Source organism: Meles meles, chromosome 20, assembly GCF_922984935.1.
Source record: "Meles meles chromosome 20, mMelMel3.1 paternal haplotype, whole genome shotgun sequence".
NCBI lineage: Eukaryota > Metazoa > Chordata > Mammalia > Carnivora > Mustelidae > Meles > Meles meles.
Genome location: NC_060085.1, coordinates 27,371,355 through 27,387,573, shown reverse-complemented (window position 1 = coordinate 27,387,573; position 16,219 = coordinate 27,371,355). Strand labels below are relative to the sequence as shown.

At 42.5% G+C, this 16,219-nt stretch overlaps 1 protein-coding gene across 2 annotated transcripts in view; it reads left to right on the top strand.

The window, feature by feature from the left end:
- The window catches only part of CFAP20DC (CFAP20 domain containing), a 255,896-nt gene extending 243,205 nt beyond the window's left edge, over nt 1-12,691 (top strand). For both annotated transcript variants that reach the window (XM_045989870.1, XM_045989869.1), the window contains 2 exons: nt 672-766; nt 12,146-12,691. In XM_045989870.1, the coding sequence (XP_045845826.1) occupies nt 672-766; nt 12,146-12,258 (208 nt within the window). In that variant the 3' untranslated portion in view covers nt 12,259-12,691. The remainder of the gene's footprint in view (nt 1-671; nt 767-12,145) is intronic.
- The last annotated feature ends 3,528 nt before the right edge of the window (nt 12,692-16,219 follow it).

Sequence of the window (16,219 nt, the reverse complement as noted above, 5' to 3'; positions counted from 1 at the left end):
TATGTCTTCATTGGAGAAGTGTCTGTTCATATCTTCTGCCCATTTTTTGATATGATTATCTGTTTTGTGTGTGTTGAGTTTGAGAAGTTCTTTGTAGATCCTGGATATCAACACTTTGTCTGTACTATCATTTGCAAATATCTTCTCCCATTCCATGGGTTGCCTCTTTATAATTTTGTTAAAGATTTTATTTATTTATTTGACAGACAGAGGTCACAAGTAGGCAGAGAAGCAGGCAGAGAGAGGGGAGGAAGCAGGCTCCCCGCTGAGCAGAGAGCCCAATGCGGGGCTCGATTGGGATCATGACCTGAGTGGAAGGCAGAGGCTTTAACCCACTGAGCCACCCAGACGCCCCCAAAATAATTTTCTTATAGGAGAGGAACTGTGTACAGTTTAATAGCCACAATAATAAACTTTTGAGAGGAATAGTCATCTTTAATCTAGTTGATATATTTGTGGAACAACTAGTGAGTTCAGTGATTGACAATATATTAATCCGTTTATAGAACTGAATATTAACTTCTGGACATTCTGTCCTTCTGAAATATAAAGGAGGGGGAAAAAATGTTTCTCTGTGGAAGTCCCAGGAAATTAAAAATCCAATGGAAAGATAAAATTTATATATGAAATTGCAGACCTGTTGTTTATTTACTTTCTTCTTTTCTTTTTAGGGACTGGTTAAATATGTTGAGCCCACCGATCGTTCCTCCCAGTCAACACCCAACAGACCAGCATCTGGATTCTTCTGGAAGCTTGAGTGCTCAAGGTGGGACTATGGAAAATGTTATGCATAAAAAAATAAAAATCATTAACTACAAATAGAGAAAATCAGTCACTTTGAGATGCCACTGTTTTTATTAAATGCTAATCATTTAGGCTCACACCCCCAAAATGAGATACCCTGTGCCTCATTTTATAGGATAATAAGTCCTTCAGTATCAAATTGACCTTCATCTGGTATCCAGGTCTACCATCTCCTGCTGTGTGGCCTGCAGGACGTTTGGTTACCACATTTGTAAAGTAAGACTGAAAGTGATAGCGTCCATCTGAATGTTTTTCGTAAAGTTTCATAAAGCACTTACATTCGCACCTACCAAATACTAGCAGCTCATTTTATTATAAAGTAGACACGCCTGCTCCTACATCACTAGATACATGTTTTCATTCACACAGGGATACTTGTCTTTAAAGATAAAGCCAGCACAGAGTTATAGCAGGTAGTGTTAGCAATGGAGGAATGCAAAGGAAGCAGGAATGAAAATTTGCCTGGGGTTCCCTTTGTGAGCGAGAGTCCTAGAAATGAACCATCAGTTTTTGGTTGGGCACAGGGAACGTGATTGTCTGGGGTACACAGAGGAGGAAGGGAAAAGAACCTTTGGTGGAAACAGAGATTGGGATGGAAGGGGTAGAGTGACAGATAACCTCAGAGTGGGACTCCCTGGACGGCCTTTTGAGTTGGGCTTCCGAAGAGGGAAGCACGATATCTGAAGTTAAAACAAATAATACAGGAACTGAAGCCAATATAAATTGCTCCACCAAAGGTGCCAGGTTTTTTCCCCTAACTGCCCCAGGGAGAAAGTGGAGCATCCCATTTTTCTTCAGGTAGGGAAAATTCAGTGTGAGAGCTCATACATCTGAGTTGTACATTTTGGCCGCCCAAGGGATGGAGATGTCTCCGTGATTTACTGTCTGAAATAGATTATGCCCCTCAAATTGGGAATCTTTTTAGAGGTGTACATTTATAATTACTTATGACAGAAAAATAGAATCTTGGCTGTCAGGAGGAGACCTTGCTGTGAGAGAACAAATAATATATTATGTTAAGTGTCCTAAATAAACCACGGGAACAGGGAGCGTGGTCCTTGAGCAAAGGCACCCAAGATATATATTAGTGAGAAGTAGCTGAAAGGATGGCTTCAAGTCACCATTACAAAGTAGTGATGTTTTGACAGCAGGAGCTCTGTTATGTTGAAGGTAAACAGAACTTCCAAGGAGGGCAAATTAACAGAATAAATTCAGAAGATTGTAGAAATGTTCTGGCCAATGTTAACCAGGTCTGGCACCCCTCCTGCCCGTCAGCCTTGGTTTCTATCAGCTGTCCCTTTCCCCTTTTCTGATCTGCTCGAGTGGTTTATGGCTAATTAATATCATCAAAAATTAGTGTTTCCTATTTGGTGACTCTTTATATGTTACTGGCTTAGTTTTAGACAACATATCAATATGCCAAGATAGTGTTCTTATACAATGTTTGTCAAAGAAAAATGATGGGTTCAAGTATCCAGTTTGTATCACCAGAAGCAAGAGGGAGACATGGTTGTGGACAGTTGGGCCTCTTTGGGGGCTTCTGTTGCAGGATACCAAGAATTTAGAGAGCTATGCCGGACACCATGCTAAGTTCCAACAGTAGCTGTCACAGCAACATGGTGAGGAAGGTACTGTTTGTGTGTGTGTGTGTAATTATTGATCTTTACAGCTGAGACAACTGAGGTACAAAGTTCTTGAATGCCTTGCCCAAGGTCATACAACCAGTCCTCAGCAGAGCTGGGATGGGATTCCAAACAGCCCAGCCACTGTTTTTATACTTTTTTTTTGGGGGGGGGGGGGGAACCAAGTACATAGATTACCTACTCAAAAAAAATGTATATGAAATTAGGAATTGAAATTTTTTTTTCCTATTGAAATTTCCTGATCTATAGGAAAAAAAACAAATGGAAACATCTCAAGGGCTAAGTAACTAAGTTCTTTAAGGAAGCAGGAGGAAGCAGACCTCTGGTCTCCTGTTTGAGCCCTGGACCTGCCTCCCCCGCCTATTCATGCTTGTCAGGAATCACAAGTGGCCACATTTTCTCCATGGGAGTGAGGCGCTCAGGGGCAAAACTGCTGTGTTGACCAGATCTGAGGGAGGGAGGGCCTGACTGAGAGACAGGATCCCTGGGTTGCCAAGCTGCCGGGCCTGAGTATTGCCTTGTCACCTAGCTTCCCAAAGGCCTTTCTAGACAATCTCATCTAAGCAGGTCAATCTCCCTTCACCTTGTACATTTTCTTCATGCCCTTTTCACAATGTGTAATCCGTGATTTGTTGGCTTGTTTAATGTCTTCTTTCCTACATAGCCTTTGAGTTTGTAAAAGCAGAGACTTCATCTGTTTGCTCACTCCTGGATCCCAAGTACCCTATGCAATTTCTGTAGGTTATTAGATACTCTAAATTTTTGTTAGAAGGAAGACTGGAAGGCTGAAAGGGGAAAAAAGAGAGAGAGAAATGTTCTTCAAATGGCCATTTTTATACCAACCTTGAAAAGAAATGAGTAATTCACTGAAGTCTGACTTTCAGTAAGTCTTGCTTACTTACTTACTTTTCCCCTATTCCAGATTTTTAGTATATTATGTATATTTCTAAAATTTGTCAATGAGAGAATTGAACCTAGACCCTCGCATTTTAGCAACTAAAACAGTGACAGGTCACCTGAGGCAGTGGCTCTTAAACTGTATTTATAAGCAGTGAAACTTTTCTCTCAAATGAATTTCCTATGAAATTCTAACATTTAAAAGAGAGAAGAGCAGACCTGCTCTGGCTAAAGGGGAAGTTAGGGTCTCAGAAGCCCTGCCTTGGGGCTCTGCTGAACCAGCTTAGACAGTGGTGCAGTCCTAGCCCCAGCTAGGATTAGGACCCAGGCTTCCTCCCTATCAGTGCCTTTCTGCAGAACCTTTGAAGGTGGTTTTGAAGCCTGGTTCCCAGGGAGGGAGGGTCTCCCATCTTTAGACTTCTAGGATAAAAATAACAATAGCTAATATTTATTTCCCTCTTCCTGTGACCCACACCTGCAAGTACCCTTTTCTTCTCATAATAGCCTCCTGAAGTGTAGCTACTGTTATTCCCCGCCTTTTCCACATGGACACTGGTGCTCAGAGCTGGGAAGTAACATGCTGAACCCCCACAGCTCCAGCCCAGGTGGAGAGGCGGAGATGCTTCTATAGAGCCAGAGGCATAACTGTAGTTCAGCAGCAGGGCCTGACCAATGCACAGTACTAGAAAACTTGCCCCAGGCCATATAAAAATAAGTGCGTGGGTTCACCTTAAAAACAAAAGAGTGAGTTATTTTACCAGGAAAATGAGTTTATTTAGGAATAGCAAAGGAATGGCAATTTGAGTCATGCACACTGCAGTAAAGCGTAGGCAAGTGTGGAGAACAAAGGAGAGAGCAACAATACTTTGTAGAGACAAAGGAGGACTTTGGGAGAGGCTGCTTTGAAGGAAAGTCTATTACAATCTTACAGTCTCAAGCAAGAGTTAAAGAGGGCGACGCTTCCCATTGGCTAGGCTATTGCTTGTCAGGGAGAAAATCTCCCTTCCTTCTGCTGGGGCAATAAGATAAACTTCCTCCTGCCCAGAAGCATGGCATAAGGCAGCCGCAGAAAGCTGGTGTGTGAGCGCCTCCCTTTCCAGGCTTCCCCACTCCATTTCAAATGAGGTCTCCCTCTACTCCTAGGCATGTCACACATGCCTTAGACCTGGCCTTTGAGTCTTTGCCTTATTCAGTACGAGTCTGTGTCACAGCCACAGCTCCTGCTCAGACAGAAGCCTCAAGTGTATAAATGCCACCTTCAAGGAAACAGGCCGTGTTCTTGGAGAGCCAGGCAGCCGGCAGGACTGGCCTTGCGCTCCGGGCCCTGCGGCTGGAGGGAGAGCCGGGCGCTGTGTGCAGATCCTCCCCGGCCGCAGCCTGCTCGCTGAATGTCATTTACCGGCGGCACAGGCGCCCTTAACACTTGGCACAAATGTGTTTTCCTGGAGCGCATGTGAAATGTGAAAATGGGAAGTTATGATTTCAGAACTTACTCAAGAGAACTACCAAGCTGACCTTTGGAAAATAAAGCAGACTTTGCTTGAAGAATAGTTGTCAATTTGTTTTTGACATTTGTTCCTTTACAGATATGACCCTTCAATTATTCATGCTTCCCAGCTCCAGAATGGAATAATAATGACCTCTCTCGTCAGGCCTACAGAACCGCTCCTGCAGTTTACATAAATTTTGAGTAAGAAAGACATTCAGAAGTGCTTGTGGAGTTGCCAGAATCTCATAAAAATAACATCCTTGTACCTTCTTTATGGCAAGGCCATAGAGGATATTCCTTTATGAACATGGGTATATCTCCCATGAGACGCAAATAGGCAGCAGATGCTGATTTTAAAGATGTAATATTCGAACTACTGGCCAAGAATTTAGGAGAACCTCGTGGCTCCTTGAAGCTAAGCAGAGAGAGGGGAATCCGGCCGTGTGCTCTGGGTGCAGCAGAGGAGGTGTTCTGGGTCTTCTGGTTCCGTGTGCTCTGGGTGCTTCCAGAGTCTTATTTCCTGCCACACAGTTATTCGACATCCACCTGATACGATGAGCCTAAAACAGTCTTCTAAAATCTGTTTTACTAGCTATCTTACAGACATTCTGCTTCACTGAAAAACCATGGTGTCCCCAGGTGCTTGACTTGGCACCTAGGACACAGTCCACACTTTAAAAATATTTAATGAGTGGTTCTGTGAGTCATCTGCCCATGGAAAACAGAAGGATGATTTGATTTGGTCTGCTCTTTGGATCTTCCTTGTATCGTCAAGATTTATTTAAGGTGCAAAGAGACCTTCTCCCTCCCAAAAAACAATCCTGGCAATGTAGAAGTAGTAAGAGAAGCCAGCACTGGCCATGTGCCTGCCACAAGGTCGGATTTTCCTGTGCTACCTCATGATGACTCCTCCCGATACTGCCAGGTGTGAGGCTACGTTATGTCCCCCACCATACAGGTGAAGTTAAGGTCACCACCTGCGTCACAAACCCAGAGTGTGGAGCAGGACTCTGACTCAGGCCTGTCAGACCTGGCAATCTATACCCCCAACCCCCATGCTGCTGCAAGGCCACAGAATTCCCACTGAGGTCAATAAAAACCATACAACTGAAGTGTCCACTGCAATTTTTTTAATTTAGGAAGTTCTCTTTCTTGACGCTTTCTGGATAAAATAGTACTCTCTTTAGTACTCTCCTTCAACCCGTGGCATCCCCACCTCAAGGCTCCGCTCCTATAATGTTCATTAGTATTCATGACATTCCGGAATCCAGAGTCCCCACCCTTTCCCCCCGTTAGACAAGGAGCTGCTTTTGCTCTCAGATTAACCTAGAGGAAGAGCCGTATTTTCTCTTACACCGCTATCAGAGTCTCGGGGGTGTCTTCTCTGCACGAAAGTGGTTGGGAGATGGGGGGCTGGTGATCAACGCCCTCACTAGGCTAAAGAGGTGCCTTCCTTCTAGGAGTACTAGAAGTGAGCCCAGAAGTAGGGAAGTAAGCACATTGCTGGTGTCTGAGGCTCGCTCTCTTATTCTAGAACTATCCCCACCTACTTATTCCCCGGATGCACCCCAGAAATGTTCCTAGTCCCGGGTGTGAGTGCAGCTTCCCTTACTGAACTTGGGGTAAATTTTCTTCTTGCTCCAGTGTTGCCGCCTTGCCTGAGATCAGGCCGTTGAGACATTCTGGGCTTCGTAGCTCAGGAGTCTGGTTAGGGACTTCCCTGGGTGTGTAACAAAATGCATTCAGAGTCACAAGCTGCGCATTTCCCAAGTGCACAATTGTTTTGTAGTTCTTTTCCCAGCTTTTATTGAGCTTTATTGAGATAAAATGTAACATGGTGTAAGTTTAAGATGTAACACTGTGTTAAGTTTAACTCAGTGGTTTGATATACAAGCACACATTTGCATCACTGCACGTTTGTAAGTGGAGACTACCTGGAAAGAATGAAATTACATTAATTCCCAATGAATCTTCCAAATCCTTCAATATGTTGTCTTAAATGGCATTTTCCAAGTAAAATATAGCCACTGGTTTTTGCAAAAAAGGTGATATACTCATTTCCCAAGTGAAACCTGAACTATAATCACGGCGTGTTATTTGCCTTCCAAGAAACAATATGGTATTCTAACAGAAGAAAGTATCTTTTCCTCCTTTTTATCCCATCCTTGATCATTTATCTTTCTCCCATTCCAGGACACATATTTGCCAAAAAACAAAATTCAGCAGTTCACAGTAGACTTTCTCAGGTTTTAGTGCAAGTTAATTTTGCCCTACTGTGAGAAGCGTTGGCGGGAGTTTGCAAGCACCTGGTGCTCTGCAGAATCTTATCTAAAATGTCATCTTTATTGATCCTGAGGCTGACTGTTTGGAATGGTGATCCCTCACCATTGAATTGTTTAAACAATACTGTATTAGTATGCACATAAAAATACAGTCAATCAGTTCTCAAGATCTATAAGAGAGAAAACGCATTAACTTTTTTTAAAAAATTCTGGATGGCAGCGTCAGAAAATCGAAAATCAAGTGCAGTGTCTTGATTCAGAGATTTTTAAATCTGATAAACCGTGCCACATTATTTGTTTTCAAGCTTGAGGACTCAGCCTGCGCATACAGGTTTTCTATTATCTATGGTTAAAATGCGATAAATATAGATAATTAAGCATTTATATTAATGGATTTTCAAAAGGTGAACTGAAGGAATTGTTTGCCTGAACTGATCTAACAGAGGGGAGGGCAGCTAATATTGCTGCATTTGGTCTGGCTCTGCTGGCTTTTCTTCTATTATTGCTGTTAACCAATTTCAAAGTGGATGAAGCTGGAAGTTTGTAAATAGATTATTATCTGAAAGGCAATTTTATTTCACTGGAAATGACTTTATTATGTGGAAAAGAGTAAAAATGTAATTTGGACCCCTGTCCAGATGCTCTTAGTCTGGTAGCAGAGAATGGTTTTATTTGTTAATGTGTCCTTTTAGAGTTTCTGTAGCCAGTCTTTAAATAGAGCAATTTAGCATTTGGGGGAAAAACAAACTCTGCACCATTCAAGAATATAATTGAAAATTACCCCATACCCATGCACAATAATTACCTTTCAAAACATTTCCCATTGCTTGACATCATAGTGGTAATTGCTTAATGATATTATAATTTCATTACGTAGGGATTACAATGGCTTAAAATGATGTAAATTGGAGGCATTGAAAATTAAGTTATAATGAAAACAAAACCTTTTATGCAAGTTTAAAGCACTTATTTCAATGTAAAATTATACATAATGTCACCCAATTTTTGTACGAGTGTCATTGTTGGTAGAGTTTTAAAATTCATCCATTTAAACCTTTAGTACTAAAATCCACAAAACCTGCTTTAGTCCCATGGCTATAATGCATGAGGTTCCAGTTTTATGGTGATACGTATTGGAACGAATGCATTTACATAGCAGTTACTGCTTCAGTTTGTATGCATTATGTAGCAAAACCCCTACTAATGAATTGGATCCACATCGATCCCTTTGCAGTTGGGTGATAAAGACCCATGGCCCATTACAACTGTTATTTTCATCTAGAAAGATTCTTGACTGGTCGTAAAATGTATTGAGTTTTCTAACTTAATAGCGCCAGCTTAAAATTTTATATTTTTGGAAAGTATCAGCTCCAGAGTGCACTAAACTGTAATATGGCATGAAACTTACGTGCCAGAGGTCAGAATTTCCCCCAGTGTGTGGATGGAGTAAAAACAAAGCACGGACAAAGACCTCCGAGATGGATTGACTTATCATCACTTACCTCAATGACCCATGATTTTAACATTACACATGATGGGAAAATTCATTTTACTTTTAAAAAATATGCGATTTTTGGTTTAGGTACTCTTTTTACTTCAAGATGAATTCTTAATAATGTACTTTATGAAACTAGTTGGGGTCTTTGTATTTCATTCAAATCCACTATTTTTTTTTTTCTCTTGGTAGTAAAAAATCAAACAGGCACAGTTTGGAGATGGGAAATAAGGTATAAGTGGACACACCCCTTTTGTGTCTAACTCGGCTATCTTCAGTTTTTTGTGATGACAATTATAACAACAACATTTATTGAGTATTCGCTGTGTGTGTGTGGAGTCTCACTGAGCATCTACTGAGTTCTCATAGGTACTGTCACAAGTAGGATTACTGACTAAGGCTCAAAGTGCTGAATTTTCCCAGGGTCCCACAGCTACCGGGTGGTAGAATGGGATTTGGACCCAGGTCTGTCTGACTCCATTGTCTTTGTGTGATGGTGTCCATCTCTATGAAGCCTTATCTTAGGACTCTAAGCTTTATCAGTGTTTTTGTTCTGAGTGACTAAGCAATTTATAACCTGTAGTTTGTGATTTATTTAAATGTTGTCATTATCCTTAATAGTAACAGTAACGATCATTTGTTGCAGAATGACTGTGTCCGCTGTGTTATGCATATTATCCAAGGTCCCGTTTCGTCTTCCACAAAACTCCATGAAACAGGCAGTATTATTTCCATTTGGTAAATAAGGAAATGAGGGTCCAGTGAGGCAGAGTAACCCACAATTGCCCAAAGGTCATTTGGGTAGGCAGCGGCTGAGCTCCCTCCCATCCCATCAGCAGGATCCTAGGGCCCAGGGCTCTCTCTGTCACTCTGCAGTTGCAACTCCCATCCCCCCGCCATTAATCTTCACTAGCTGCTTTTGTTTTGTGTATGAATGTCACATCCACACCTAGACGTAGTACAAATTTAATAGACATCATCATGTAGCCTGCACACATAAGTTACTTATTGGTTCTGTTCTCTGAAGAAGAAGTCTAAGTAAGAAAGGGATGATGGGTTGAATATGTTAAGATAAAGGACACATGCACACCCTCCTTTTGATGTGCAGAAGTGACCTAAAGGGGGTCATCATCCACGAGAAACAGCCACTTAAAAAGCATTCCCAACTTCTGCTACTTAAAAGAAGGCAGACCCTGGGGCCCACTCTTAAGGTAACAATAGAAAGTAAAGGAAAAGCAGCCTGCCTTCTCTGATTTCCTGTTCTTAATTAGAAACCGAGCAGGGTGCTCAGGTCAGCTGCCACCATTAACGTGGCCATTAGCAAAGTCCTATCATACTTCAAGGACATAAGCCACTGCAGCCAAGAGTCACAGAAACTCATCAAAGTCACCGCGGGGATCACTGGATCTGGTCCTGCCCTGTGCACAATAAAATCTGACACAAGTGGTCGCCCCAGTCCCTGTGTCACCCTCCCCAGGGTCCACCTCCCATTTCCTGGTCTGCTCTACGGTTTAGAAAATTCTTCCTTGTGCTGAGCCAAAATCTGGCTCCTCATAACTTTCCCTCATTGATCCTCTTGCTTCCTCCTGGAACCCCACAGAATTGTCTTAACTTTTTTCTCATTTACCACCCTTGATGTTCTTGAGGCCAGAAGGGCTGCTGTAACCGCAAGCTTTGTCTTTTCTGGAGTTAATAAGCCCGGATTTTGCCTCTGCCCTCCCACATGGACTCTCATCTTTGTCTGTGATCTTTGAAGTGTGAGAAATGAAATTTCTTTTGTTTCCAAACCTGAGTTTTTCAAATGTAGGACACCTTTACAATTTGTTATACTCTTCCATGTTTAAATCCCCATAACATAATGGCTCCCAACTGAACGTGTTCCACCACCTTCTTAACGAAAGCAGGGCACCAGTATGGTAGAAAGAACGCAGAACTGAGAGTCTGGAAACCCAGGTTCATCCCTGACTCTGCCTCTGACTCGGCAAGTGACCTCAGGTGAGCCAGTGAACTCTGCAGACCCTGCTTCCCTTGTCTGTCAGATGGGCACCATGACTCCTGCCTGTTTCCCAGGAGGGTCAAGTGAGCTCCTGCATGGGGAAGTGCTTCAAAGGCTCCACCAGTTGAGGTGTTAGTCAGTAAGGCGGAGGCTCCAAGTCCTCCATCCAGCCGCACTTTAGAAGGACTGCTCGCGCTGCGTGCAGCCCATAATAGTCAGTTGGCTGCTCTTGGGTTTTGCCCAAGTCACCGCACACTCTTTGAGAACAGCGCCTTCTTCTTCGACCGTCTCATCCCCGGCACCCCACTCAGTGCCTGGTGCAGGGGCAATCATGCTTTAGGTCTTTGGATGGTCAGAGGAATGGCTGTGGCTAGAATCTCAGCACCCGACCTCACCATCTTGGCCCCGCTCCCTGGGACTTATCACGGGCTTGTCACTGTCCTGACAGGATCCATGCACCAGGTCGCTCTGACTTTGGCTGGGAAAAATGGAGTCCCACCACCTTCCCATACTCTGGGCAGTGACACTTACAACCACAAACTTCGTTTTCACAATCATGTATTCCCCCTTTCCAGAAACATCCATACTGACTGAGCCTCTGTTACATGTCAGCCTTACCCCAGGCCCACAGCCGAGTCCCTCTGAAAGCAACCCTGGTGAGCTCACAGCCCCAGAGACTGGGTTTTCTCTGGTCCTCAGCAGCCTGTGCTCAGGAAGAGAGAGGGTGTTCTAATCAGACCTCCTTCCTGCTCTGGTCCTCTCCAGCTCAGGGAGGTCTGACCTTCCCGGCTTCAGGACTCCTATTATGTGCTTTTCAGAAGTACTCAGGAGGCACTCGCTTGCTGGAGGCGGCCTCGAGTGTCCAAGTACTTAGCACAGCCCTGGGCACATATAAGGTGCTCAGGAAAGATCTTACAAAAACCTTTTTTTTTTTCATTCCATGACATGTGTTAGAAACCAACCAAAACTGCTTATAACTTAGGCAGCAGGAGTTCCTCCAAAATGTCTAAATAGTTGTCACAGAGACAAACATGAAGCCATGTCCGTGTTACTAGCAAACGTGACAGACCTTCCTACCACTGATGAAATTACACATCACCTGATAGTTTTCTGTACGTGTTCTTTGCTTTGTGTGTCTTGTGTTCCTAAACAACATTATCATTTTAATTCAGGTTTACTTGGTAGCGCTTTTAGGGTGCATTCATACAGCGATGGCCCACAGTGAAGTCTGGAACTCTTGCCCCCGTCTTGAATCCCGTTCATATCCTTGGTCCCGTGAGTCCCTTGGCCATGTCCCTTTCTTCTCTCACTCCCTGCCTGGCCTCCACACTCAGCTTTTCTTGTCCTTCAGAGCAAAGCCGGCCCTTTCTGATGCTGTGAGCAGAGTCTGCACGTCTGCCGTGCTCCTCCATTCTGGCCTTGACATTCTACCTCTCCCAGGAGGGTTGGAGGGGCCTGCCTTCTTGCCTTTCTGCCCTGGAAATCAGGAGTTCCGGGCCAGGCAGGTGGCTAACGTGTCTGTGGTTCCCCTCCCCGCAGGTGAAGAAGACCCAAGCGTGGAGGAGGACGAGGAAGTGCTGACTCTGTTGTATGACCCGTGTCTGAACTGCTACTTTGATCCCGAGACGGGGAAATACTACGAGCTGGTGTGAAGCCTTCCTCCGGGGCCTAGAATGGCCACGCCCAGACCGGGCAGGCGAGCCGCGCTGACCGTGACATTGGCCCCACAGTGCATGTGTCCGGCAGGTTCGCAGAATCCAGAGTAACTGAGAGAAATGAAGTTGTTTTGTAAATAACATTTGGTGTTAAGGATGCCTACCTTCTCTTTGTAGATGCATGTGATTTTTTTTTTTTTTTGGCAGTGAAGTAATTAATACAGAGACAAGACTTTAGGACTTCGAATTGGTTCTTATTGGTTAGTTCTCATCCTACATATCATTTTTTATTGCCTATAATCTTACGGAAGCAAATTAAGAGTTATTAATTCAAATGTTTTGCAGTGTTACTCTGTAAATGATGGCTTGATACACAGAAAATGTATTCTTGTTTCAAAGATATTTCGGTACCTTTTATTACCTATTTGTATTAAAAATAAAGTATGATGGTCAAAAGGATACCTTTTAAACTGCCTTCTTTTATTTGCCTTGCTTGCATTCTTTACCAGAATATTCCAAGATAATATTTACCCTTCCTTAGACTCTCAAGAAAAGGAAACACTGTGACCTGGTCAGACTTTATGATCACATTTTGTTAGCCCGGCCCCACTGTTCCATTTCATTAAGGTTCATCCAGAGTTTGCCAAAGATCAAAACATTGCTAATCACTTAAGCTGCTTAGCACAGTGCTGTGCTTTTTTGGTTTGGGGTTTTGCTTTTTTTTTTTTTTTACCAATTATCTCTAAATTCTAATGTTATGATCCAAATCTAGCTCCATGGACCCAGATTTAAGAAGTCACCCATTTGAACACCAACCACACCTCACCACTTCTGGGACTTGGCCTGGAGAAACGAAGGCTCTGTCACTGTAATTCTGCCTGCTGCATCACCAGGAAGAAATCATGCACTTCCTGAGTTTGAGGAGACGGCCTGGAATTATGTGCCAAGTATATTAATATTGAGCTCAAGGAAGTACTTGTATTAGCTGGAATATTTTGTTATTTAATAAGGATTTTTTAATAAAGAAGAGTACCATTGGAAATGAAAAACTACTGGTTTACAATTGGATTTAATGGTAGGACTATAATTTCATTTAATGTTGCTTGATAGAGAAAATAAGAGCTCTTTTTTCAGGAAGAGATTTGGGCTCCTATTCAAAGGATCATACATTATTTAGAATCATGTTTCTCTTTGATAAGCTTTTAATCCTATTGTTCACAACATATACCTTTGTTAGGATTTTTGCCCCCAAGATGTTCATACTTACAAAATGCAAATAAATAACTGAGATTTCAGAAAGCATAGAAAATGATAAAATAGTTGGACTATCTTGGTTATGACCTTGAAGATTCAAGTAGGACCTGAAGAGCCTGGAAACTGCCTTAGTCTCAGGACCATGCACGTAAACAGAGGAGTCAACTAAAGGTCTGTGCTAGTTAAGACATGTAGTTATAAAAACAAAAACACCCTGAGCTAAGCTATCCTTAAGTATACAAGAGTATCTCATGAGCCCCAAAACAGAATGCTACAAACCTCCATGAGATTTGAGCTGGGACCTAGAAAACTGTTCTGGGATTCTTAAATCACAAGCAGCAGACAGCCTTGATCTCAGAATTCAGAGACATGTTAAACGTGTTGACACGTCAACAGTGACGTGTTGAACAATCAGACCACAGAAGACAAGAATCTGGACAGCTCCAGGGATCCTGGAGCAGAAACTAACAGTTCTCCCAACCACGGTCACCAAAATGACAGCACCACCTTCTTCTGCTTCATCTCTGCTCAAAGAGCAAAGGCTGGTAGGCTTGATTTGTTAATTATCTCCAGGACCACAGGGAATGCGAGTGAGATAGTCCCTGGAGAATAAAGCACTGTTAACGAAATGGGGAGGGAGGCCAACCAAGCAAAAATGGGAGTCTTAGAAGCATTGTCTCTGCCACTCACCTCCAATTTGTTTGCAAAACGAGTTATCTCTCCCCATAATTCTCAGCTACTCAGTCCACCTGCCAGAACATTCAGCCATTCCACAGCTCATACATCCAACCACAAAGAAATATGGACTCTGAATTTCAACTTAAAAATCCCAGACTTGGGCGCCTGGGTGGCTCAGTGGGTTAAAGCCTATGCCTTCAGCTCAGGTCGTGATCCCAGGGTCCTGGGAACGTCGTCGGGTTCTCTGCTCGGCAGAGGGCCTGCTTCCTCCTCTCTCTCTGCCTGCCTTTCTGCTTACTTGTGATCTCTGTCTGTCAAATAAATAAATTTTTTTTTTAAATCTTAAAAAAAAAAAAATCCCAGACTTGTATTCTGGTTGGACACTTTGCTCCAGTGGCCACCAGAACTCTCTGGTGTAGATGGGGAGAGGAAGGCAATTAAGGAGTTTCTTATGAACCAAGTAGACACCAAAAGATATCTACTACAAGCTCTTACCCACTTTTTTCATTTTACTTGCCTTTTTTCTTTAAGGAGTAGCTTCATTTTCTGTTCAGGTGATTTCCTTTCTTTTTTTTTTTTTTAAGATTTTTTTTATTTGAGAGAGAAAGCGAGTACATGCACGGGCAGGGGAGGGGCAGAGGGAGAGGAAGAGAATTTCAAGCAGACTCCCTGCAGAACATGGAGCCTGACGGGTTCAATCCCACAACCCTGAGATCATGACCTGAGCCAAATTCAAGAGTTAGGTGCTTAACCTACTGAACACACAGGTGCCCCTCCCCTGAGGCAATTTCTACAGAAGAGTTGAAAAATAAAAACAGATGTGTTTCATACTGCTAATTTTAAACGAAAGTCATATAAGCAGTTAACTTGGAAATTCATTGACTGGGCTATACTGCTTCACTGGTCATCAAATTTTGCTGCATATTAGAATCTCCTGAGAAGTTTATAAACATACTGCCGCCTGGGTTACACCCCCAAAGAGTCTGATTTGATTAGTCTCAGATGCGATCTGGGCACTGGAAATTTTTAAAGCCTCCCCTGGCAATTCTAATGTGCCATAATGCTTGAGAATCTTTGCTAGAGATCAGATCCAGCATGATGAGGGGGGAGAAGATTTGCCTGATGGCGGATGTTTCAGTGGGGAAGAATGGATTAGTTTCCACTTCCAAGAACGTGATTTCTACTTTTCTAATCAAATGTGGACTGAACATTATATCCGAAACTAACGATAATCTGGTATCAGTTTTGGGACTGACTCAGTTTGTTTCATATAATTTGGGATGCAATTTGCAAGTGACTTTAGGTCTTCCGTCCCTAAATTATTTAATTACAGAACCCAGGTAATGAGAATTATGGAAAAACAACAGTCAGCTAATATGCAGCATCAGATCAATGATTTAGCTTCTCTGGTGATTATAACTTCTCTCTCCAACTAATTTAATTTTACATTATATTAAAGGAAAATACTGCCATACGCAAAATATATAGATGCTTTTGCATAATAATTTGCCCTATTGTGTTTCTCCATATTTTTAGATTAACTTCATTTAAATCAGTCGTTTTAACCACATCTTGATTTTTTTTAAGTGCAAACTATGTTTAATAACCAAGAATAGTGCAATCACAGATTGTACAACCTGAAGGACAATTAATTAAAAGAACTAATTTTAAAGTTGCCCTTTGGCTTTAATTAAAGATCAAGCTGCTGAAAGTTTCTGGACTATTTGCAAGGAGAAAAAAAGACTTGAATGACAGCAAATACAGTACGAAAACTGCTTTCATCCAAGTTGCCCCCATGACTCTCAATCTTCAATCACAACAGCCAGATTAATGAGGACTAGAAATCACCTATGCACAGATGGTTGTATTACAGGATTTCTATTCTATACACCATTCCTTTTGCACTCCAGAAAAGTTGGTCATGAAGAGAATTCAACCAAATCCTATCTTCCTTTTTTCTTCCATTATAATAGTTGGGGTAGAATCATCTAGTTGGGCCTAGAAAGAACAATCAACATGATTTCTT